The sequence below is a fragment of the Aquarana catesbeiana genome, linkage group LG05 (genome assembly GCF_042186555.1).
Source record: "Aquarana catesbeiana isolate 2022-GZ linkage group LG05, ASM4218655v1, whole genome shotgun sequence".
Lineage (NCBI taxonomy): Eukaryota > Metazoa > Chordata > Amphibia > Anura > Ranidae > Aquarana > Aquarana catesbeiana.
In genome coordinates this window covers 17,557,744-17,583,649 of record NC_133328.1, presented here as the reverse complement: position 1 = coordinate 17,583,649, position 25,906 = coordinate 17,557,744, and the positions used below count along the sequence as shown (strand labels likewise).

The following is a 25,906-nucleotide window of genomic DNA, read 5'->3' as shown; positions in this document are numbered from 1 at the left end:
CCTCCATTAGGGTATGACTGGAATATCACCTTAAGTTGATTCACGTGTGCTGGACGCTACACTGGGTCCCAATAGTTGCACACTGGCGCAGGGTAACCAGATGCCCAAAGACTTGCCCCATGGTCCTCCATTGCGGGGCATTGGACTGTTCACTATTAACCACTACTTCTTCTGCTAGAAAGAATGTCCTCTGTTCACTATCTACAGCTGAGCCCCAATCCCTATTTTGTTAGTTTTGCCAGCAAAAAATCTGAAAAAAGACAACCCCCAGACTGCTTATTGAAGCCGGAGTGAATGGACTGTTGCTTTTGTGGCTGGTTGCGTCTGCACTGTTTGGGAGATAACCAGTCAAATTTAGTGGCCCCTGCTGGGGTGACGCTATATATAACTGAAGATGAAAACCCATTTTAACTAGATGGCACATTGCCTAACTTAGTTTGACAACTCTACCAGACATTTGCATCTTCTCAAGGCATTTGAAATGATCCTCCTCTCTCATGTTCATGCATATCGCTTCCCTATAAATCTCAGTTGTTGACATCACCCATAATCACTCGGGAAAAATGGGTGATTTTCTAAAAAGCATTCTTTTTTGGAATTGGCTAAATTATCACTTCATAAGAAGAAAATGGTTTTGTTCCCTGAGAAGATAATGGCTAATACTCTGTTGTAAACAGAAAATAACACAGCTGTCATTCCAAGGCTTGGAGACTTATTTTACGCCTCGGGTGTACCGGCAATTACGGTGAAGAGTGTGGTGTAGATATAATGTGACTGTAATCCCTCTACCTGGTTTCTGTGACTCCAGTGACTGCCTCATGATGTGACACAAATTCTCTTTCTGCAGGAGGCTGGCGAAGTCAACTCTTCTGCTAATTCCCCTCTTCGGAGTTCATTATATTATGTTCGCCTTCTTCCCCGACAACTTTAAGGTGGAAGTCAAGCTAGTCTTCGAGCTCATTCTTGGATCCTTCCAGGTAAGAATGCAGGGATGGTGGCCCTCAAGCTTAAATATGTTTCTTTAAGGTAGAAAGGGGCACTGTTATTATTGTTACATTTGTTTTTAGGGCTTCTTCACACCAGCCTTATTGGACTGCATTTGGGCGGCGTTGCCCAAAGTAGTCCCAATGTATACACACAGGCAATGTCCTATTGCTTAGTTCCTCAATAAAGCAAAATGGACATGTTGCATGTTTCAATGTGTTACGTGTTTCAATGCTCTATAGGGCATCACAAAGCACATGCACACCTTCTGGTGTATAATCCTTAAAAGAAAAAGTCTAGCTCAGGGTTTCTCAAATAGGGTTCCTCCAGAGGTTGCTAGGGGTTCCTAAAGCAATGAGCAGTTTCTGCCTCTCAAATAAGTTTCTACTGACACCATTGATCTTTTTAGCTATCTGTAAGGGGGTAATTCATCTGAATGACCACAAGTATGAGGGGCATTTTTCCCACTGACCATCACACTAATGTATCATAAGTTGTACATATAGTAATTTTCAGCAGGGGTTCCCTGAGACCAGAAAGTTATTTTAGGGTTGAAAAGGTGTTGAAAAGTTTCTTTTGTTGTGTTGAAATGGTTGTGAAAGGCTGGTCTAATTGAAACTGATAATGCACACCAGTGGGTTAAATAAGCTTCCACTCATTAGGAGGCAGAAGTCATCCCTTTCATTAATCCCAGCTCCTCCCCACCATGGAAGCCAAGTTTACCATACTTCCCTTGCTAGGTGTTGCTGTTATCAAAGATTTAACACCCACTCCAATTTTGTCTTTACTAAATGGGGCCCACTTAAAAGCAAAAAACTAAAAATAATGGCTAGTGTTAGTCTTTATAGTCACTGGGGAAAAGCACTTGCCGCGTCACCCTGTGTAGGTAAACCTCAAAGGGCCTGGCCGGTTGGGCAGGGGTCCGCCCAGGCCACTCCCAGGCCATCTGAGGTTCTGGTTTCACCTACACAGGGTGTCAGTGTGAGCTCATTCCCCCAAGCAGCGCACTCTCTGCTCAGCACCCCTGCCCAGCCTCCCTCCCTGCCCTGCTCAGCCCTGCTTAACCGAGCTCATACACACAATGTGGGGGCAGGCCACACTCTGAGCTGCTGGTGGAAAGCGGTGGGCTTGTATGTAAATCTGGGAGTCAAAGGGCCCCTGAGTTTCCTCTTTTACATACAAGTCCACCGGGTGCATCTTGGCATACGGATATATATATATATACATACACTGTATATACACAGACATGTGTTTGAACTTTGGGGTGTACACACCTATGTTGTGGATACTGAGAGAGGGGTGACCTGAGAACAGCTTCCAACACTTGCTGGTTGCGGAGTAGCCCAGTAGTAGTACAAGGACTGCAGCATATATGCATTGTATACTATGCATAGACTCTCTAGTCTCTATTCAATCATACCCCGGTAAATCCCATATTCAGCCCTATGTAGTCATGGTCACTTTTATAATATTACAGTAACTGACACCAATGCTGTGGGGGTTATTATTATAGTCACTGACACCAATATGGGGGGGGGGATTATTGTTATAGTCACTGACACTAATGTTGGGGGTTATTATTGCAGTCAATTACATCAATATTGGGGGTTAATATTACAGTAACTGACACCAATGCTGTGGTGGGGTTATTATTATAGTCACTAACACTAATGTTGGGGGTTATTATTATAGTCACTGACACCAATGTTGGGGGTTATTACTATAGTCACATACAATAATGTTGGGGTTTATGATTAAAGTCACTGACACCAATGTTGGGGGTTATTATTATAGTCACTGACACCAATGTTGGGGGTTATTATTATAGTCACTGACACTAATGTTGGGGGTTATTATTGCAGTCAATTACATCAATATTGGGGGTTAATATTACAGTAACTGACACCAATGCTGTGGGGGTTATTATTATAGTCACTGACACCAATGTTGGGGGTTATTACTATAGTCACATACAATAATGTTGGGGTTTATGATTAAAGTCACTGACACCAATGTCGGGGGTTATTATTATAGTCACTGACACTAATGTTGTGGGTTATTACTATAGTCACTGACACCAATGTTGGGGGTTAATTATTATAGTCACTGACACTAATGTTGGGGGTTAATTATTGCAGTCAATGGCATCGATATTGGGGGTTAACATTACAGAAACTATCACTAATGCTGTGGGGGTAATTATTGTAGTCACTGACACCAGTATTGGGGGTTTGTACTGTATTCACTGACATCAGTATTGGGGGTTATTATTGCAATCACTAACACCATTGCTGGGATTTGTTTATGGGTTCATCATAAATATTGTGAGTATTTAGCAAAACTCAAAAGAAATTAAATACATTAATATAATATATTAATATTGTGGTCACTAGCAACAATGTTGGGGGTTGTTATTGGAATCCATGACACCAATGCTGGAGGTTATTATTGTAGTCACTGACACCATTGATGGGGTTTGTTTCTGGGTTCTTCATAAATATTGTGAGTATTTAGCACAACTCAAAATAAATTAAAAGATTTTTATTTATTATTTATGTGGGTTGCGCACAGCAGATGCAGCAGATACCAAAACCAAGGTCCTTGAGACCAGCGCGCTCGATCTTGTGTTAAAGCACATTCCCAATGCGGGAGTTGGGCGCTCGGGAGCTGTCATTATAAATAAAATACAAGTTCCATTTACGCTTCCTTTATCTTCAAAGCTAAGCAGAATATTTCTTCCTGAGCTGCAGCCGGCTCCGGGTTTTCCCTTAATTGGCAGAAGAAGATCCGCTAAGCTCATAAACGTGACCCTTCAGGCTGATATTAGCCTAATATCAGAAGACTGTGATGTTTTTGATTGACGGGCAACTGTCCTAATTGGCTGAGGGGTCGGAGTGAAACCCCAAACAGACCCCTTAGAAATTAAGTCGTTCTATATCTGCTACAACACGGATTATCACTTGAGTTGCAGATGCAACAATAAACAACGTATACGGTCTGACCAGGATTTCCATAGAGTACAGAAAGATTGGGAGTTCATGCAATGTATACAATTATTGTGCATGATGCTAAACAATAGCGCTGTTAAATTTGAGTATTTCGCATCTTTTTCCAACGGGCAACTCTTAACCACTTGCCGACCAGCCAGAATGGCACGGCTGGGTGAAACAACGTTATGTAACATTGCTTCGCCTTGTGGCCACTAGGGGCGCGCGCGCCCCCTGCTCGCCCACAGTGCCGATGCAAGTGCCCACTGTGGGCGGTCGCGATCACCGCCGGGCTCCCGGGATCGCCCGTGGCACACCGAGAACCGGGATCTGTGTGTGTAAACACACAGTTTTCGGTTCTCTGAGGGGAGAAGAGACAGATCGTCTGTTCATACAAAGTATGAACAGCGATCTGTCATCTCCTCTACACAGTCCCCTCCCAACCTTCAGTTAGAACACACCCTAGGGAACGCAACCCCTTGATCGCCCCCTAGTGTTAACCCCTTCGTTGTCAGTGACATTTTTACAGTAATGAGTGCATTTTTATAGCACGGATCGCTGTATAAATGCCAATGGTCCCAAAAATGTGTCAAAAGTGTCCGATGTGTCCGCCATAATGTTGCGGTCTCGATAAAAATTGCAGTTCGCCGCCATTACTAGTAAAAAATATAATTATAATAAAAATGCCATAAAACTATCCCCCGTTTTGTAGGCACTATAACTTTTGCGCAAACCAATCAATATACATTTATTGCGATTTTTATTTTTTTTTACCAAAAATATATAGAAGAATACATATCGGCTGAAACTGAGGAAAAAAAATGTTTTTTTTATATATTTTTGGGGGATATTTATTATAGCAAAAAGTAAAAAATATTGCGTTTTTTTTCAAAATTGACGCTCTTTTTTTGTTTATACTGCAACAAACTAAAAACCGCGGAGGTGATCAAATACCACCAAAAGAAAGCTCTATTTGTGGGGAAAAAAGGACGTCAATTTTGTTTGGGTGCAACGTCGCACGGCCGCGCAATTGTCAGTTAAATCGATGCAGTGCCGAATCGCAAAAAGTGCTCTGGTCAGGAAGGGGGTAAAATCTTCCGGGGCTGAAGCGGTTAAAGAGATCCCCAAGGAGAAGCCCACCTTTCCCTAAACGCCTTATATTTACCACTCCAAAAATGTCTTCTTTCTCTGTGGCTGCTAAATACTCGGTACTTCTGGGTATGGGAAGCATGTGACCTCTTCCCATAATGCAGTGCTCAGGCCTAGTGCTGACATCACCACTGCCTTTAAGCTCCAACTCCAGCCACCGCTGCAACTGCTATGGGAATGGGCAGGAGAATGCTAGAGTTTGGTCTCAGATAGTAACACCATGCACCTACGTGTGTTTTTTTGTTTTTTTTTTCTTAAAAGAGCAGTATGACTTTCCGAAAAAATAAACAATTATACCCACCTACACTGTTCCCCGCCGCCGTCGCTTCTAAGACCAAGAACTGAGCGATCAAACATCACTGATCACTCATCTCTCTGTCTTCAGCCTGCAGAGAGCTGGTGATTATTAGAGTCACAAGCTCTCTGCTCTGCCCCTTCAGCGTTTTTCCTACAGCACTGGGCTGTGGAGTTGGTGGGAGCGGCTGGCTCAGGCACTCTGCAGCTTCCTGAGAGGCTGAGCCAGCTGCCGGTCCAGGCATTTGGGTGGATCCCAACTTTAAAGGATATCTAAAGTCATACTTACCTCCTCTGTGCAGTTGGTTTTGAACAAAGTGGCCCCCGATCCTCCTCTTCTGATATCCCTCAGTGGTGCTCCTGGCTCCTCCTCCTTCTGGAGTGCTGTTCTCCCTCGGGGGAACCCGTGTGGGTGCGCTCCCGTGTTCTGCTGCTGCGTCCATTGATACAGACAGCAGGACTCGGCCCTGCCCCCCCCCCCCCCCGGCTCCCGCGTCATTGAATTTGATTGACAGCCGCTGGAGCCAATGGCTGCTCTGCTATCAATCTATCCAATCAGGACCCGAGACACCGGCTGGAGCTGGTGTGCTTGTCCCCGTCGCTGGAAAGAGTGGGTTCAGGTAAGTAAAAGGGGGGGCTGCTGCATCACAGGAGGTTTTTCACCTTAATGCATAGTATGTATTAGGCTGGGTTCACACTGCTGCGGTGTGGGAACGCAGCGAATTTACTGCGGGTTCCCACATCGCACCAACTCGCACGGCAGTTCACACTGCCATATGCGAACTGCTGGGGAGTGTCATACAATGTTAATGACACCCCCAGTTCAGCCCGCATATCGCAATGCGAACTGACAATTCGGACATTTTCGGATCGCATAGGTGTGAACACCCATGCGATCCGATTTTGGTCCGAACAAAAAAAAGGGTCCTGTGCGAGTTTGGACCGAATGCGGTGCGATATCAGCCATACTATCTGTATGGCTGATATCCCACAGCACAGACATCGCATGTGATGTGAACAGCAGTGCGCTGCGAATCACATGCGATGTCTGCCACCGCAGCAGTGTGAACCCAGCCTTAAGGTGAAAAACCTCGAGGGCTTACAATCCCTTTAACCATTTGCTGACTGCACTATAGCCACATCATGGCTGGCCAGTTCTGAGAGTTTACGTCCCATCAGTGCCGCCTATCAGTGCCTCCTCATCAGTTCCCACCAGTGCCGTCTCATCAAATCCCACCAGTGCCGTCTCATCAGTTCCCACCAGTGCCGTCTCATCAGTTCCCACCAGTGCCGTCTCATCGGTTCCCACCAGTGCCGTCTCATCGGTTCCCACCAGTGCCTCCTCATCAGTTCCCACCAGTGCCGTCTCATCGGTTCCCACCAGTGCCTCCTCATCAGTTCCCACCAGTGCCTCCTCATCAGTTCCCACCAGTGCCTCCTCATCAGTTCCCACCAGTGCCTCCTCATCAGTTCCCACCAGTGCCTCCTCATCAGTTCCCACCAGTGCTTCCTCATCAGTTCCCACCAGTGCTTCCTCATCGGTTCCCACCAGTGCCGTCTCATCGGTTCTGACCAGTGCCGTCTCATCGGTTCCCACCAGTGCTGTCTCATTGGTTCCCACCAGTGCCTCTTCATCAGTTCCCACCAGTGCCGTCTCATCGGTTCCCACCAGTGCCTCCTCATCAGTTCCCACCAGTGCCTCCTCATCAGTTCCCACCAGTGCCGTCTCATCGGTTCCCACCAGTGCCTCCTCATCAGTTCCCACCAGTGCCGTCTCATTGGTTCCCATAAGTGATCATCAGTGAAGGAGAAAAATGACCTGTTTGCAAAATTATATAAACTATGATTTTTGGTCTTTTTTCGTTTATTCAGCAAAACATAAAAACCCCAGCGGGGGTTAAATACCACCAAAAGAAAGCTCTATTAGTGTGAAAAAAAATTATAAAAATATCATATGGGTACAGCGTTGCATGACCGCGCAATTATCATTCATCCAGGTGTGACAGCGCTAAAAGCTGAAAATTGGCCTGGGCAGGAAGGGGGTAAAAGTGCCCGGTAGGCAAGTGGTTAAGTCGGGATCTTTCCTGAACCGGGGACTGGCTGAGTGATGTCAGCCGACAGCGGGCTTTAATAAAAGCCAGAGGAAATTCCTCAAGTGATTGTTACCAGAACTTTCAGTGATAATAGTAAACAGGACATAGAGCTGGGGGAATTTCCCTATAACGGGGGCACAGACAGCAAAAAAAAAAACTTGACAGGTTTTCTAATCCCTCTCCACTCTATCCAAAGCTAAAAAAATGGTTCTGCCTTTAGTTCTTTAGTTATACATTAATGTTCTTTATGTGCACTTTCTGTATGTTCTGTCTCTTTCACATCCACCTGATAGGAGTTGAAGTTCTCTTATAGTTATTGTTGTGTTACCAAATATTATACTAAAGATAATAAAAATAAAAATAAAGGAAATGTATCATAAAAAAAGCAATGTATGTATCTTTGTTCTTTGACAAAGTGCAGTGTCCAGCCTCATCATGTTTTAATCGCGCTTTTCTTTTCAGGGCTTTGTTGTGGCGGTTCTGTATTGCTTCCTGAATGGAGAGGTAAGGGAAATTCTGTTTATAAAACAAAAAAAAAATGAAATAAACGTTAAAGCGTGCCTAAACTATAAAAATGAAATTTATTGCGGCTTAGCAGTCCTTAGATGTGGTATCGTCTTTTTGTTTTGTTTTTCCATTATTTTCACCTGATGATCCTGCCAATAACATACTTCCTGTCCTAAGGTGACGACGCTCACTCACTGTTCTTTATCTATTAGACATGTACGATTCGTTGCGTTCCAAATTCGTTTTTGAACGAACTTCGGCAAATTTGTTAATTTGGAAATATCCGAATTAACGAAAACCAGTTTAACAAATTTTTCAGAATATTCGTAAATTTGAATATTCATAAATTTAAATTTTTTAAATTTTTTTTTTTTGGGGGGGGGTCTAACTAATTTTCTAGCAAAAAAAAAAACAGATTTTCACATGGAAACAAAAAGTGCCAAAAAATGCCTGGTCTTCAAGTGGTTAAAAGGGGGAAGATTAAAGAGTTAATTCTACCCTAACGCTAAAATCCAAAGACATCCACAATCTAACACTAATCTATCTAGCCCTGTAAAGAAGAGCTCGGTATACTAATGCCCCGTACACACGGTCGGACTTTGTTCGGACATTCCGACAACAAAATCCTAGGATTTTTTCCGAAGGATGTTGGCTCAAACTTGTCTTGCATACACGCGGTCACACAAAGTTGTTGGAAAATTCGATCATTCTGAACGCGGTGACGTAAAACACGTACGTCGGGACTATAAATGGGGCAGTGGCCAATAGCTTTCATCTCTTTATTCTGAGCATGCGTGGCACTTTGTCCATCGGATTTGTGTACACACGATCGGAATTTCCGACAATGGATTTTGTTGTCGGAAAATTTTATATCCTGCTCTCAAACTTTGTGTGTCGGAAAATCCGATGGAAAATGTGTGATGGAGCCCACACACGGTCGGAATTTCCGACAACAAGGTCCTATCACACATTTTCCGTCTGAAAATCCGACTGTGTGTACGAGGCATTACACTTTTTGAAGCCGATCCAATCTGGTCTCCAGCGGCAGAAGCTCTGCAGGAGGACACAGCCAACAATGGCTGTGAAATAATGTGATGTGACGTCACCCATAGACTTATTATGGGGCTTCCGTTGTCAGCTGTGTCCTCTGCACCCGCCTCCACAGCGAAGCCGCAGATGCGTGGGATCGGGTCGGATCGGCTTAAAAAAAAAAAAAAAGGTATGTATACTGATTTCTTCTTTACAGAGCTAGATAGGTTAGTGTTAGATTTGTGGATGTCTGTAGATGCAGGGATTTTAGTGTAATGCCGCGTACACGCAATCGGACTTTCCGCCAACAAAACCGTGGATTTTTGTTCAAAGGTTGTTGGCTCAAAACTTGTCTTGCATACACACAGTCACACAAATGTTGGCCAACAATTACGAACGTAGGAATGTGGTGATGTACAAGATGTACGACGAGCCGAGAAAAAGGAAGTTCAATAGCCAGTGCGGCTCCTTCTTGATTCCGAGCATGCGTGAACTTTTGTGCGACAGACTTGTGTACACACGATCGGACTTTCCAACAACAAAGTTTTGTTGGCGGAAAATTTGAGAACCTGCTAGCAAACATTTGTTGGCAGCAAGTCCGACAGCAAATGTTCAATGGAGCGTACACATGGTCGGACTTTTTCGACAACAAGCTCACAACATTTCCCGTCGGAAAATCCAACCGTGTGTACGCGGCATTAGGGTGGACTTCTACTTTAAGTTTTACTCTCCGGAGTCTGTACCTCCTTTTAATACACGAAAAGTCCAGAAACTCAAGAAACAAAAGTCTTCTGTAACGATGGCATTAGCTGAGAATAACTTTTTTTTTTTCTCTTTATAATACCAAAGGTTCAAGCTGAGTTAAAAAGGAAATGGAGGCGGTGGAATCTGGAGAGGTTCATGGGAAAGGACATGAAGTATCACCACCCATCGCTAGGCGGCAGCAACGGAACCAACAACACCCAAATTTCCATGTTGACCAAATGCAGTCCAAAGACGAGGAGATGTTCCAGTTTCCAAGCGGAGTTTTCCTTGGTCTGAAGCTTGAAAAGTCAGGATGGAACTTGCGGGCAAGACATTGTGCCCAAAGGTGTTGTCTCCACCACGGAGCCAAGTTAGCGGATGGAAATGTGAGCGCTCATAGTTTTGGAATTGCACTATATGGAGTTGCGTGACTTGGGTCTTAAACCCATTGGAGTCCCTGGGGCAAAGGGAACTTTTTTTTTTTGCAAAATAATTCATTAGAAGACTTCGGACTCGCCTTTATACTGGAATGTCTATTTTTTTTTTTTTTTTTAGCAAGTCTTCGAAAACAAGGAACCTTTTAACAAAAACAAAAAAAAAAAAATATTTATTAAATATTAAAAATTGAGTACAGAATAAGAAAAGACATTTACACAAAGAAACTTGTATGGGTGTCGCAGAATGATACAGAAATGAGCGCTGCGCCGTTCAACATAAGCTAGAAAGGCAGCGTTTATTGTCTATGTACAAATCGTGCTGTTTTTAGTCATTTCAGAACCAGACGTGATGCTGGGTTTTCAGGGTGCTTTTTGTGTTAGAAAAAAATAAGAAAAGAGAAGAAAAAAACTTTATATAGTGGTAAGTAAATCGAAATGTAGCTTCAAAGTGAAATATTGCACAAAAAGGGGGTTGAAACAAATATATTTTTGTCCCTTTTATAGGTCTAATTTTTCATCTAGAACGTTTCTCCACTCGTATTATAGAATCCATATTATAGTCAGGCATCATTTTTTATTTTTATTTTTTTTTAAACTACCATTTAATTTAATTTCTATTTTTATTGAAGTATTTGCAGTTTCACTCTTGTGCCAAGATTTAAAAGAAAAGGTATAAAATGATAAAGTATTTTACAGTATCTAAAAAAAAATTAAAAAAAAATAAAAAGAATTTATTTTAGGATAAAAAAGATAAGCTTCTCTTTTAAAAAAAAAAATTACCTACTTAAGTTTATTTAACAAATGTTCTTAAATGCCAAACAACTTGGAAATAGATTAGAAATTTTATGTAAAATATATATTGGGAGTTATTTTAGAGTGTTATGTAGTATATGCTCATGTAAAAGTTTTTGTTAAAATCAGTAAAGTCAATAGCTGCTTTTTGGGTACAGAGGGGAAGGTTTAGCACCTGTGTCATATTTTTCCTGTGGTCCATGTTGAAAGACAGGTACAGCTGGGGGGTAATCTCACCTAACTGGAAAACAGAGAGAAATAAAAACAGACCGAGGTTCTGACCCTTCCCCACCCTATTCAACACAAAAAAAAAGTTTGGCTAAGGTCCCTCTTTGATAGGTTTAGTGTGTGGGGGCAATTATGCAAATATTCAGTAATGCCATATGAAGAAATGAATGTTGGTGTGCCAAAATATCATTAGGTACTGGTTAGGTACTAGTAGGTTTTTTTTCAATGTAGTGGTTGTAGGTTGTGCTACGGTACTATAAACTCCTGCCACAGTACCATCTTTACATTTTATTTATATATATATATATATATATATATATATATATATATATATATACACACACACACACACACAATTGCCAAAAGTATCGGGACACCTGCCTTTACATGAACTTTAATGGCATCCCAGTCTTAGTCTGTATGGTTCAATTTTGCGTTGGTCCACCCTTTGCAGCTATAAGAGCTTCAACTCTTCTGGGAAGGCTGTCCACAAGGTTTAGGAGTGTGTCTATGGGAATGTTTCTTCCAGAAGCACATTCGTGAGGTCAGGCACTGATGAAGTCCAGGCTCGCAGTCTCTGCTCTAATTCATCCCAAATGTGTTCTACTGGGTTCAGGACAGGCCAGTCAAGTTCCTCCACCCCAAACTCGCTCACCTATGTCTTTCTGAACCTTGCTTTTTGCATTGGTGCGCAGTCATGTTGGAACAGGAAGGGGCCATCCCCAAACTGTTCCCACAAAGTTGGGAGCATGAAATTGTCCAAAATGTATTGGTATGCTGACACCTTAAGAGTTCCCTTCACTGGAACTAAGGGGCCAAGCCCAAACCCTGAAAAAAAAAAACCCACACCATAATCCCCCCTCCACTAAATGATTTGGACCAGTGCATAAATCAAGGGCCATAAAGACACGTATGGGCGAGTTTGTAGTGGAGGAACTTGACCTCAACCCGATAGAACAACTTTGGGATGAATTCGAGTAGAGGCATATGAGCCAGGCCTTCTTACCCAACATCAGTGCCTGACCTCACAAATGCTCTTCTGGAAGAATGGTCAAACATTCCCATAGACACACTCCTAAACCTTGTGGATGGCCTTCCCAGAAGAGTTGAAGCTGTTATAGCTGCAAAGGGTGGGCCAACTCAATTTTGAGCCCTACGGACTATGACTGAGATGCCATTAAAGTTCATGGGGCAGGCGTCCCAATACATTTGACAATAAAGTGTATATAGAATAACCCCTTGCAAAATAAATATAGTGGTTTGTCCACTGCCTCCTACCCAAGCCAAGCTCTTTACTAACATCATTCTAGGTAAAAAAAATTACTTGATTTTCCGGGAATATGGGGGAAGCCAAAGGTGCCTTTTTTTTTTACCTATAGCACCCAATTCGATTCCATCTTCAAAATCCCACAAGAGATGTACCAGGCAGATCTTGTTGGGAGTGGGCACTGCTACAGACCTTAAACTTTTTGGAGACAATACTTTTCTTGTTTGGCCAAGCAAATTTCTTGGAGTGCCCCTAAAAATGGTAGGCATTAGTAACAAAGTTGAATTATCCTGCTTGCTTCCTGCCAACGCTTGCTGAAATAAAAATTGTAAAGATGGATACATAGATGGGTGATGTAAAAGTGAAATAAACTGTAAGCTATTTGAGACACCTAGAATAATGTTATTGAGGTACTTTCTGTGCCATAGGAAATATCAAAATAACAACAGGTTGTCTGGTTAGACAACCAAATAGGAAACTGGTTACATTGTGGATGTAACCATTTACTTGCATGACTGAAATGCTCCAGAAGCATTGATCTTAGGGTTGTTTTTATTTTTAAAATTTTTTTGGACATAAGATGGTACAAAAAAATGTGTTTATTGAAAAATGTTAAATATTGGAGAAAAGGTGAGGAACAGGAACAAATCAGGGTAATTCAAGTGCAAATGATCTTAATAATGGGTTAAGCTTCAAACCTCTTTAAAGGCCTTGATGCTTTCTGTCGACTCCCATGGACTATAATGGATGGTTACCTCTTAGGACTTCAGCTTCTTAGAGATCTAGGTTCTAGCATTGTCTTGATTATGGATTTACAAAGGTAGGGGAAATGAGAAGTCTCATGGACTATGCCGGCTGGTTACCTCATAGGACTTCTTTCTTCTTTGGAGATCTAGGTTCTAGTGTTGTCTTGATTTTAGGTTTCTAAGGTAGGAGAGATGAAAAGTCTCATGGACTATGCTGGCTGGTTATGTCATAGGACTTCAGTTTCTTAGAGATCTAGGTTCTAGTGTTGTCTTGATTATGGGTTTCTAAGGTAGGGGAGCTGAGAAGTCACCTCCGTAAAAGTCTCTCTTAGCCACTCAGTCACCACATTCATTAAGTGGGTACTTTCTCAAGGTGTACAGTCCTACCAAGATGAGGTTGCTTTCAACAAGTCAGCTTCTTTGATAGCCTACAACCCCCCAGGGCTTTGGCACAGAGCGAAGCAGAGTTTAACACAACATCCCCAGGGGCAAGCTGCCCAGGAGTGACGACCATGTGGCAAGGCACATGCCAAATAATTAACATCTCCCAAGCTCACTTCACCAGCATCAAACTCCTGGTGATTGGTTGCATTGTAAATTATTTATAACTCCAAAACCTACCTCTTTAAGCACACACTGCTAGAACATGCTCAGCAGAAACTGGCATAAGCAGTAGTAACTCAAGTTAAGGAACACATCCCAATAAAAGAGCATATGGGCTGGCTGCACCCTAAATGCCCATTTTAATTCCCACAAAAAATGTGAAAGCACTGTCTGCAGAATTACCAGGTCCTTACAATTGTGACAACTGGACAGTCCACTGTTTCATTTTCAAGGCCAATTCCACCTTTTGCACCATGTTACACCCGTATTATTTAACCATCACTCTTCCTTCTTGGATTAGGATATCTCCCACTATCCCAGTATGATCTGGCGAGATGAAAATAGGTCAAGCTGTCTTGGACTCTAGTGGAACCTGGCAAGAAATACCTTTAATGCTGAACTCTGAGCACAGAAACTTTTCATTTATTATATTCCTCGATAGTCACAATGGATATTAACCCCATTTGTGTGCACCAAATGCCTTTTCAAACCTAGATATTACTTTGTGACATCACTGTGCTGAGCAGAGCTGTGGGAGGGGCCCTGTAGGCTCCACCCACTGCAGGCAGCCTGCAGAAAACTACAGGAGGGGGTCAGAGACAAGACCAGTCACCCTGCACAAGGACAGAGAGCAGCAGTGAGTGGTCTTTATTACAGGAAAAGTCCCACACTAGATTACTGCACAGATCTGCAGGAAATACACAAAGCTCACCAAGATTCAAGAAGAATACTGCACACAATAAATGGATTAAGATGATATTTGGAGTTCAGCTTTTAAAGAACATGTCAGGGACGAGCTTTGATTTGTGAATATTTGCACAAAGTCCCTGGCTTTGGAGAGATCAATGAAAGGTCAGAGACTTGCCACCTAAAATTCTGTAAGCCATCAACTACCTGTGTACAGAGCAGGCTTTGCATGTATTATCCTGGTAAGGTCAGTTGCAGCAATCACATACGAAAAATGGCTTTTTTTTTTTTTGTTTGTTTAGTAGGCAGTTTTTGCTATTTTCCTTTTTTTTCTACATTTTTAATTTTTTATGTATTTCCCTCTATTTTATTTAATTTTAGTTTAAGTTTTGTTTATTTTATTTTAGTTAAAATGTAATAATAATATTTCAGGATCATTCCAACAACATACAGTACATATGTTTCAGTTACCAGACATTCTGGTACCCTTATACCATTCCTAAGCTAGAGGTGCACTTTAATAAGACTCTGAAATGTTTCCATTGGGGCCATAGGAAGAGATAGCGTGTTCCCCCCCCATATCTGGAACCACTGGATAGTTTAGGGAGATGTGGTTAAAAAAAAAAGCATGGTGGGTGAGCCCTGGTAAGTAATGAAGCAAGGATGAGGGGGACAGCCCGGGGCTTGGGCATGGAACTCTTTACTGAAAGAACAATGTAGAGTGCCATTGCCAACCTTCTTAAATTGCTAATTTTGCAACTGTCCTATTGATCCTCTAACTTCAGTACATTCTGAGGCACTAATCAGGAACAAGTGAAGTGTGCTAATCCTTCCACATTTAATCCAAAACAAAAAAAAAAAAAAAAAAACAATAGACACACTTTAACTATTGCTATTTTTTATTTGTTTACAAATTGCTGTTTTGGCTCAAAAAATATTTTTTTTATTTTTTTTTTTGCTATCAGCTCATAGATTGTCATAATTATTTGTAATTGCCAAAATTATTATTAACCAGTCAGTGATATTTTAAGGAGCAAAAACCTGTGAAATTATAATTTTTTTGTTTTTTGTTTTTTTTGCTGTCAGCTCACAGAATATTTTTTTTTAAAGAGTAGAAAATAGATAAAATAATTGACATTTTTTTTTTTTTGGCTGTCTGTGCAGACACAAGAAGTGAGAATAAACCTCTTTGAAGTGAGGGAAGATCTCCTTTTAGATAGCAACGGGAGGGCATTGGAAGATTTGCTCCTAATTCCTGAACAGTGAAAACTCCAAATTTTAGATTTCCTTTCAATTTTAGAATGCAAAAGTCACCAGAAGAAATAGAGAGGGTGAATTTTTCCAGTGTACAAATACCGAAAAAAAAAAAATGCTCATATATGCTAATCCTTCCACATTTGATCCAGAATGCAAACAAATAAAAATTAGATACACTTAAAATATTGCAAATTTTTATTTTTTTTTTTAAAAATGGTGTTTTGGCTCATAAAATCTTAAGACTGACTGGTTAAATTTTAATTTAATTTTTTTTTTTTTTGTGATTGGCTCAATTATTATCAACCTGTTGGCGATATTTTAAGAGGCTTGTGAAACTGGTTATCTTTTTCATTCCTAAGCCACCCAAAGGGATTTATCCAGCTTCTATCCATCAACAATAATAAAACGCTTACATTTTTACTTATTTATTTCCCAGTGAAATGGGAAAAAAATAAATAAAATTGTTAGGGTTTAGCATTATGACCAGAGATGTGCAGACACAAGAAGTGAGAATGAATCTCTTTGAAGTGAGGGAAGGTCTCCTTTTAGATAGCAATGGGGGGCAATGGTCTCCATTGGAAGATTTCCTCTTAATTCCTGAACAGTGAAAAATCAAAATTTTAGATTTCCTTTCATTAGGAGTGGTTTTTTAGTATTCAGCTCTGTTGATTTTGCATGGGTGCTGATAAGGTGAATCACAAACTGGCATCTCGTATATCTCCAGCAGAATTTCCAGTTCCTGACAGCTACCACGATACCATAAAAAATTAATAAAAAAATAAGTCAGGCTTCCTTGGGAGATTTTCTTTAAAGCCTAACTGAATTTTTCATTTTAAATCAGCTAGATACATTCCAGGTACATCATAACAAAAAGGGGTGCAAAGGTTTTTCAGTTTGTTTTCTTTAGAAACAGCCACAGCATGAATAGAAAAGCCTGTCCTCTGCCAGCTAAATGCAGAGAAGAACTCTTGCTCTCTGGAAGCAGCAGTCTCTCTGCAGAAAGACGGCACAGTCCACCCCAAACTAAAAACTCACCTTGTGGTGAAGCTGGCCCTTAAAAAAGAGCTAATACACAAGCCTGTGCCAATTGAAGTTGTACCTTAAGGATCCTGGCCAATCACTGAGGAAATCCACGTTGTACAGTATCTTGTAAATATGGTTCTGTAATAGCACATAAAAAAAAAAAAAAAAATGAATGTACCTTTTTTTGATACAATGTGAATTGTAAATAGATGACGGAAATCTCTTTATGATGCATAGTTTATCTAAAGTCTATTTTACAGTTTGAAAACTTTATTGTATTTGCTGTGCAGTGACTGTTTTTATTTTGGTGTGTTGGAATCTTTAAGTCCAGCCTGTTTTGCTTTTGTATATGTGAATTTGAAAACTCAATGGCGCTGTTGCCTTAAAGTGTCCCTGTCATCTTGTCCAGATGAACTCCGCCACATGGAGTAACGCAGTGTAAAAGGAGCAGTAGTGTGCAAAAGTGCAGTAACTCATGGCAGCCAATCGGCTGTCGCTTTGTGCTTTCTAAGAATGAGCCTGAATGTGCCTTAAATGGCTAAATATATAACCCTATTGTAAATTGGAGAAATCAGCAACCCTTTCTACAGGCCCCTTTTAACATGGCAAAGATTAGATCAGTGGTCTCCAAACTGGGGCCGTATGATGCCCTTTGCTTGCCGTTATCTTGCTCTTGGGGCACAATTCCTCCCAGTGACAATAACAATGGTGAACAATTCCTGCCACTGACAGCAACAATGGGGTGCTATTCCCTCCACTGATACCGATGGGACACTTTTCCTTCCACTGACAGCAACAATGGGACACTTTCCCTTCCACTGATACTAACGATGGGACACTTTCCCTTCCACTGATACTAACGATGGGACACTTTTCCTCCCACTGACAGCAATGATGGGACACTTCCCCTTCCACTGATACTAATGATGGGACACTTTCCCTTCCACTGATACTAACGATGGGACACTTTCCCTTCCACTGATACTATCGATGGGACACTTTCCCTTCCACTGATACTAACGATGGGACACTATTCCTCCCACTGATAGCAACGATGGGACACTATTCCTCCCACTGACAGCAATGATGGGGCGCTATACCTCCCACCGATACCAAATGATGGGACACTATTCTCTACTCCTACTAGCCACAATCTGGCCCCTCCAAGTTCTGAAGGAAAATAAACTGGCCCTTTGTTTAGAAGGTTTGGAGATCCCTGGCTTAGATAAGGAGCAAGTGCTAGTCTGCGGGAAAAAAAAAAGTTGGAACGTTAGAAACGTAGTAGGTGCAGTGCTTAGGCTGTTGGGGTATCTTCCTAACACTAATTATAACTAAAGATGTGGCCTAGATAAACTACGAAACATCTTCAACATTACAGGATAAACCCAGCTGAATATGACCAACTGATTTTATAACCCGGATAAATGAGAACCTTCACAGACATACAATGCCTAGGTCTTACTACATTGTTAGGACGTAAAACCCTCAGGACTTCTATTCATTGCACTCAGATTTCCAACAGGTCCAGTGGCCTAAACTGGGGGGCTTTGATTATCCCATTACCACCGAGTGCTCTTCATTGTAAGGCCACAGACAACGCAACCCGCTGATTTACTATGGTCCTCATTGATGTTAAAAATATGACTTACAACTTTCAAAAAAAGCTGTGGCTCTAAAAAGAGTGCAAGATCCCGGGGCAAAAAAAGGAGTTAGGGGTTGCCTGGTTTCCTGGCAGATTGTCCCCAAGTGTGGCAGATTTAATAGCATCTTGTAAAATCACCTGCTCAAAAATCAATAGGGCAGGCATCGATATAGAAAAGGAGACCATTGCTTACATGTACAGGTTCTGTCAAGAAGGCAACTAGCAATTTTATTTTTTATTTTTATTGTTAAAAAGAAGGCAACTAGCAAGGTGCCCAATCCAGTAAGCCATACCAACCAATCAGAAGTCAAATTTTATTGTTCTGACTCTGGTCAAGCTAAATCTTTGTCAAACATCATTTTTGTTTTGTTTTTTTAGGACAATGTTATGAAGAGTGCCACAAATGGAAACAAAGCAACTTCTAAAGTCAAAGTTGGCTTTATTTATTAAAACAGACTAATGGCAACACGTTTTGGGGGTTTAGGAATATGTGTCCCTTACCCCCCAAAATGCATTGGTACCTGCCTTTAATAAAAAAAAAGCAAACTGAATTTAAGGGTTGCTTCACTTCCATCTGTTACGTTCTTCAAAACTTGTATTTTGATTTTATACATTTGTTGTTCCTTGCTTTTGATATCCTCCAATCAAGTGGTGGCTAGACCAAGCCTTCACCTGGTCTCCAGATTCTGGAGGAAATGTAAGATTTCTGAATCCTGCACCACTACCTACACATTTTAGAAATTCTTTTTTTCAGGCTGGGGTCACACCAAAGCGTTTTGTGCCAGCAGTCCTGTTGCATCACTGCACATGTGGCAGGACCCATTAGGGTTCCCATTGATGCTCTCACTGGGATAATGTAGCAGTCATCTGCTCAGTGACCAAAATACAATATCTATTCTTAAAAAAATACAGATAATTGAAAAAAGCGCTCATGTCATCCTATCCTTACTCAACAAGCCTGTACCTCCTGTAGTAGCCATGTCCCAAGCTTTGCTCACACCATTGCTGTTCAAGAAATGACAGGTACACTTTAGGTTCCGTTGGATACACTGTGACTTTCGCCTTTTTAAGGTCCGATGTTTTATTCTTAAGTGCGTTTTGCCTGTAGCAGCTACTAAACTCTTCTCGCTGTGAACTTACACCAGTCTGTTGGTGACGGAAGTAATCTTTGAGTTCTTCTGCTTTTTTTATATATATATATAAATATGTAAATGTTATTTAGTCTGGAGAGCTGTACATCATGAGAAATAATTTTATCTGTGTGTACCACTACCTTCCATTTTGGTTTATTGCAAATCCATCTCTTTACTATGAAAGGGGGGGGGGTCATCCTCTGTAGCGGCCACTGCTGAACAAGCAATAAAATGGAAAAACAATATAACATGGCTGTGTGTCGTCTTATTTTATAGTGGATTGAGTTGCTTCACTTCCATGTGTTACATTCTTCAAAACTTTTATTTTGATGTTGAAAATTTACTGTTCCTTGCTTTTGATATACTCCAATCAAGTGGTACCTAGACTAAATTAGACTTCACCTGACCTCCAGGCTCTGGAGGATATGTAAGATAAATAAAACAGAAAATACCGCGCTGTGAATAAATTGCAAATAAATATATATGATGAATACAAATCAAAAAAGCCGCTGCTAGAAGTGAGATACACACAAACGTAAATAAAGCAATAAGTAGCAGTGCTAAGTACCCTCTAAAATGAAAACCATACACCAATAATAATTGACAATGTGCAGTATGAAAAGGCTAGAAAAATGAATAAATGTCCATCTTCATAAATAGGCAGTGTTCAAATAATAAACAGGATAGTGCATGTAGTTCAATTGATTCATTTCATCCTCCACCGCAACACCAGTGATAAACCACACAGAATGCTCGCTTACCAGACGGCAAGCTCTAAAAGCTTGCGACCTATACCCGGCCAGGGCCTTTATCCAATGGAGGACCAAAAGGACGGAATCCAGGCAAAACCCCTCAAGATGGTCAGCATGCAGAGCAGAGACCGCCAAACTCCCCAGTCACAGATCATAGGTAAGGGCAGAATGTGATGGCATTCGGATGTTCCCAGAACGAGAAAGGATCACCATAGCATAATACTGATAAACATTGTTTATTGTGCATAAAGAATGTCACTTACAATATTCCAAACTGTTTAGAGCAAGTCAACCGGCCGGCTAGTACAAACACCCGTCCCTCGAATGGTACACGCGAGACGTCAGCACGTCAGCTCCTCCCGACGCACGTTTCGTCATACAATGGCGTTGTGTGGGGCGACGTGTGTACGTGAGCAACCTGTGCAGTCAGTCAACTTAAGCAGCAGATTGCAGCGCTGAGGATCGGCCCTGGATGGGGCCCTCCAGGCAAGTGGGGCCCCCGGGCAACTGCCCAGCGTGCCCAGTGGAAAAAACTGCCCTGGCTGCAATGGTCTGGCGATTCCCCTCATGCTGTGCTGCAGTGGCCTCTGCGAACTGGCAGTTGGCTTCCTGCTGCTGGCGATTGGCTTCCTGCTGGGTTGCATTGGCCTGCAGCAGGGCTTTTAACACATCCTCCACCTTTCCACTTGCTCAGGAAGATGCCCACTGAAAATCCATCATATCTCAGGGGTTAGCTCAAGGGGGATCACCTGCCCTGGGAAAAAGTTAGTCCAAACGGCAGGTCTTTTTAAAACTCTGACTTGTTGCCAGTTTTATTTAAAATGGTTGAATGAAGATTAACCACTTACCGACCAGCTGCCGGCGTTATATGGCAGCAGGTCAACACATTCCCACAAATCACCATAGGTGTACAGCGGCTCCTTCGCGCACTCGCTGTACGGCTAGGGCGGAGGACCAGAGGCACGTGGCCAGCGGCTGCGATGTCACAGGATTGAGAGCCAGAACGGGGATCTGCCAATGTAGACAGACAGATCCCCGTTCTGACAGGGGAATTAGAGAGAGATCTGCTGATCCTAGTGATCAGGATCAGCGATCTCTCTCCTCCTCCAGTCAGCCCAGCCCCATACAGTCAGATACACCTCCATCGAACACTTAATCCCTTGATCGCCCCCCAGTGTTAACCCCTTCCCTGCCAGTGACCTTTATACAGTAATCAGTGGCTATTTTTAGCTCTGATCACTGTATAAATGTCAATGGTCCCAAAAAAGTGTCAACAGTGTCCAATCTGTCTGCCGCAATGTCGCAGTCCCGCTAAAAATCGCTGATCACCGCGATTACTAGTAAAAAAAATTAAAATAATAATAAAAATGCCATAAATCTATCCCCTATTTTGTAGACGCTATAACTTTTGTGCAAACCAATCAATATACTCTTATTGCAATTTTTTTTACTAAAACTATGTAGAAGAATACATATCAGCCTAAACTGAAGACATTTTTTTTGGGGGGGGTGTTTATTATAGCAAAAAGTAAAAAATGTTGGTTTTTTTTCAAAATTGACGCTCTTTTTTTGTTTATAGCGCAAAAAATAAAAACCGCAGAGGTGATCAAATACCACCAAAAGAAATCTCTATTTGTGGGGGGGGGGGGGGGGGAGAAAAGCAATTTTGTTTAGGTAGAACGTCGCACGACATCGCAATTGTTAGTTAAAGCGACGCAGTGACGTATCACAAAAAATGGCCTGCTCATTAACCACTTGCCGACCGGCTCACACCGATCTACATCGGCAGAACGCCACCACTGTGCGGACCGCCGTATATATGTACAACGGCTCCTTTAAGACCCGTAGCAGGCACGCGCGTGCGTGCTCACTTCACAGTGGGGGAACCGATGCGTGTGGCTGATGGGTGCGACCGCCGCTGGCCAACCACGATCACAGGCACGGGAGCCAGAACGGGGATTTGTGTGTGTAAACACACAAATTCCTGTTCTGACAGGGGAGGAGAGACAGATCGTTTGTTTCTACTAAGTAGGAACAGCGATATGTCTCCTCCCCCAGTCAGTCCCATCCCCTCACAGTTGTAAACACACCTAGGGAACACATTTAACCCCTTGATCGCCCCCTAGTGTTAACCTCTTCCCTTCCAGTGACATTTACACAGTAATTAGTGCATTTTTTTATCACTGATCGCTGTATAAATGTCAATGGTTCCAAAAAAGTGTCCGATCTGTCCGCCGTAATGTCACAGTCCCACTAAAAATTGCTGATCACGGCCATTACTAGTAAAAATAAAAATAACAAAATAGTAAAAATGCCATAAATCTATTCCCCATTTTGTAGACGTTATAAATTTTGCGCAAACCAATCAATATACGCTTATTGCAGTTTTTTTTTTTACCAAAAATATGTAGAAGATTACATATTGGCCTAAACTGATGAGGCAATTTGTTTTTAAAATATTTATTATATTATAATCAATATTATTTATTATAGCAAAAAGTAAAACATTGTTTTTTTTGTTTTTTTTCGAAATTGTCGGTCTTTTTTTGTTTATAGTGCAGTGCAAAAAATAAAAACTGCAGAGGTGATCAAATACCACCAAAAGAATATTCTATTTGTGGGTAAAAAAGGACGTCAAATTTTTTTTTGGGTACAACGTCGCACGACCGCGCTATTGTCAGTTAAAGCGACGCAGTGCCGTATCGCAAAAAAATGGCGCGGTCAGGAAGGGGGTAAATCCTTCCGGGGCTGAAGTGGTTAAGGGGGTAAATCCTTCCGGTCCTTAAGTGATTAAATAAACAAAACAGAGAATAAATCCTTGACATCCAGGCACTAACTAAACATTGCAGGTACCCCGTTCAGAGGTGAAGGGCTTCTCCCAGTCACCCACAAAACCTTTTCTTTCTCTCACAAAGCAAACTTCACACAAGCAGTTCTCTCAGGATTTGGCTTCCTGAGTCCCAGGCAAAGAGCAATCCTTTGCGCTAGTCCTGCTTAATCTATACCACTTGTTGGTGGACACAAGTGGACCACAAAATCTGGTCCAGAACCAACCCTGCCCAGGTGGCTGGTAAAACCCAGAGCAGATTCCACCTTAGTTCTTGGCAGATGAACACATGCGAGGTGAAACATAACGTCCATCAATCACCTCGCCTTTCATAATGTCACTATATAACAAGAAACTGGTTTTACTGGCTCCAAGACACTACTTGGGGCTTACACAGGATTGAGGATCCATCCAAGTGTGACAGATCTGGGTGCCAAAATTACACCTGGAAGGATGAAGGGTTAGTCATAACGTTTCTCAATAACAAATGAAGCGACATTAATGTGGACCTGAACCCAAAAAGTGAAGATTTGCCAAAAACTACAGTAAAGCCTCCTATGCACAAGAGATGTTGACGCGTTTCAGAAACACATCATAATCTCTTGTGCAAAGGATGTTTTATTCCTGATGGTCCTGCAATAAAGAAGATCTTTATGAGCTTAACATACCGTGTTGCCTTTTCGTTTGATGTTGGATCACAGTGTGTGCGGTTGTGGTCTGAGCACAGGTGAGGCCACGCTTACTTGTAATACATCTGGGTGGGTTTTAGCATCGCATCAATATTATATGGATTTCTAACATTAAGCCTAGTGGAGTGAAAGGCATAAAGGAGACGGCGCTCTCTAAGGCAGGACTATTATTGCTATAGTCAAGGGAAAGAAAGTTGTTGATACAGTGATGTCAGCAGTGTGCGGCTGTTTGTCTTTCCATCAATGTAACGTAACAATTCACGAGGTGGTGCCATAAGCAAAAGAAAAAACTAAAAATCGCCAAGGACCTCACTGAATACAATATAATTACATGGTAAGAAAATGAGAAAAAAAAAAAACGTACCACCAGCCAACTGTCTGCTGACTCACCTGAAGTACGGTGTGATCCAAGTAACTCAACAAACCAATACAAGAACCTGGGCTGTAAGTCAGTGGTCATCAACTCTTGTCCTCAGGGCCCACTAACAGGCCAGGTTTGCAAGATAACTGAAATACATCACAGGTGATATCATTTGCTGCTCAGTGATTACAGTATTCTAGTCTGCATCTCCCCCAAGGTAATCCATAAAAATCTGGCCTGTTAGTGGGCCCTGAGGACAGGGTTGATGACAACTGCTGTAAGGAACCCAGAAAGTTCTTGTAAAGATGGTGATCCCAACATTCTGGAGAGAAGAGAAGATGAAGGCATTGTCAGGACAGTACTGTGATCTCTCTAAGAGGAAATAAACGTACCTGGGAGTGATACAAGTACAAAACTTTATTTGGTTCTAGTTCTACCTAAACACTCAATTAAAACTACCGTACATTTTACTTACCAACCAGCGACGTACTCGTACGTCGCTGGACTTCAAGCAGTTATAACGTGATGCAGCTGCAGGCATCACCCCGGTACCGTTGTTTAGAGCCGGTGTTCTGTAGGTTTGTGCCCTCCATCGAAAAGTGCCCACGCATGCGCAGAACGGAAGGGCACTCCAGCTGCAATGCCGATCAGCTGGAGTGACGTCACCATAGCGCATACGCACATCGTAGGAGTGTTTTTTTCGACGGGCGATACCATTTCACGGGCACAATTGAAACCTATGCAAAGAGCGGAGGGACACCGTAGATGTCACATTGTGGCTTGCTGTAAACCCGTGGAGCAACAGCGAGGCACAATATGACAAATACGGTGTCCCTCTGCTCCTTACATAGCATTAAATTATGCCTGAGACATGGTATCTCCCATTGAAAAAGTGTTCCTATGATGTGCGCATGCGCTATAGGACATCACTCCAGCTAATCGGCAAATCTGCTGGAGTGCCCTTCCGTTCGATGAGTGGGCGCTTTTTGACAGCGGGCACATATCGACAGAATGCCGGAGGTCGACTCTCTTGTAGGATTGCTGGATTGTTTTTACAAGCAGTGAGGGAGGGGAACGTTAAAGGCTTTAAAACCCACCCTCTTTGCCTTCTGTGGCTTGCTCAGGTTCTCCCGTCCCACCAGGAGACCCGAGTGACCAGCCTGCGCATCCAACGGCTAGCCGGACACCCTTATGCACCGTACACACAATCAAAACATCAAAATCCATGGATTTTTTCCAACAGATGTTGGCTCAAACTTGTCTTGCATACACACGGTCACACAAATGTTGTTGGAAATTCCGAACCTCAAGAACGCGGTGACGTACAACACGTACGACGAGCTGAGAAAAATGAAGTTCAATAGCCAGTGCGGCTCATCTGCTTGATTCCGAGCATGCGTGGGACTTTGTGCGTCGGAATTGTGTACACACGATCGGAATTTACGACAACGGATTTTGTTGTCGGAAAATTTGAGATCCAGATCTCAAATTTTGTGTGACGGAAATTCCTAATGGAAAATGTCTGATGGAGCCTACACACGGTCGGAATTTCCGACAACAAGGTCCCATCGAACATTTTCGACCGTGTGTATGGGGCATTAGGCTTAATATACACAGGACGTTTTTACAACCTCTCCTAAATGATTTAACTTGACAGATAGTAACCCACGTTTAA

The 25,906-nt window shown here is 42.2% G+C and overlaps 1 protein-coding gene across 2 annotated transcripts in view; it reads left to right on the top strand.

Moving 5' to 3' along the window:
* Positions 1–11,078, top strand: part of VIPR1 (vasoactive intestinal peptide receptor 1) — a 409,687-nt gene extending 398,609 nt beyond the window's left edge. For both annotated transcript variants that reach the window (XM_073629489.1, XM_073629491.1), the window contains 3 exons: positions 848–977; positions 7,970–8,011; positions 9,893–11,078. In XM_073629489.1, coding sequence (XP_073485590.1) covers positions 848–977; positions 7,970–8,011; positions 9,893–10,084 — 364 coding nt within the window. In that variant the 3' untranslated portion in view covers positions 10,085–11,078. The remainder of the gene's footprint in view (positions 1–847; positions 978–7,969; positions 8,012–9,892) is intronic.
* The last annotated feature ends 14,828 nt before the right edge of the window (positions 11,079–25,906 follow it).